Source organism: Buceros rhinoceros, unplaced genomic scaffold (assembly GCF_000710305.1).
Source record: "Buceros rhinoceros silvestris isolate BGI_N320 unplaced genomic scaffold, ASM71030v1 scaffold14484, whole genome shotgun sequence".
NCBI classification, from domain to species: Eukaryota; Metazoa; Chordata; class Aves; order Bucerotiformes; family Bucerotidae; genus Buceros; species Buceros rhinoceros.
Window position 1 is genome coordinate 89,221 of NW_010406613.1, and position 307 is coordinate 89,527.

Below are 307 nucleotides of genomic sequence, written 5' to 3' on the forward strand. Positions count from 1 at the left end.
CCCATTCCCTGCTCTGGCAGCACAGAGGGGTTTAACACGCTGGGGCATCCTGTTCAGGATGTGTCTGGATTTGAATCTCGTGGCTTGTTTAGCTCAGATTCGGGAATAGAGATGACTCCTGCAGAGTCCACTGAAGTTGATAAAATCTTAGCAGATCCCATGAAAGTAGAAGCTTATAAATACATGGACATAAGTAGATCAGAAGAAATAAAATACCAAGAAAAGCATGACTCTGACTCAGAAGATGAGAGCCCAGGACTTATTGATAAGTACCAGGGAACACCCACCAAGCCCAGCCATGCTGCTG

The 307-nt window shown here is 45.6% G+C and overlaps 1 protein-coding gene across 1 annotated transcript in view; it reads left to right on the plus strand.

Moving 5' to 3' along the window:
- Positions 1-307, plus strand: part of LOC104491722 (reticulon-1-like) — a gene marked incomplete at its 3' end in the record, with an annotated part of 65,091 nt that overhangs the window by 64,342 nt on the left and 442 nt on the right. The window contains exon 3 of the mRNA XM_010134187.1: positions 1-290. This exon is cut by the window's left edge and continues 22 nt beyond it. Coding sequence (XP_010132489.1) covers positions 1-290 — 290 coding nt within the window. The remainder of the gene's footprint in view (positions 291-307) is intronic.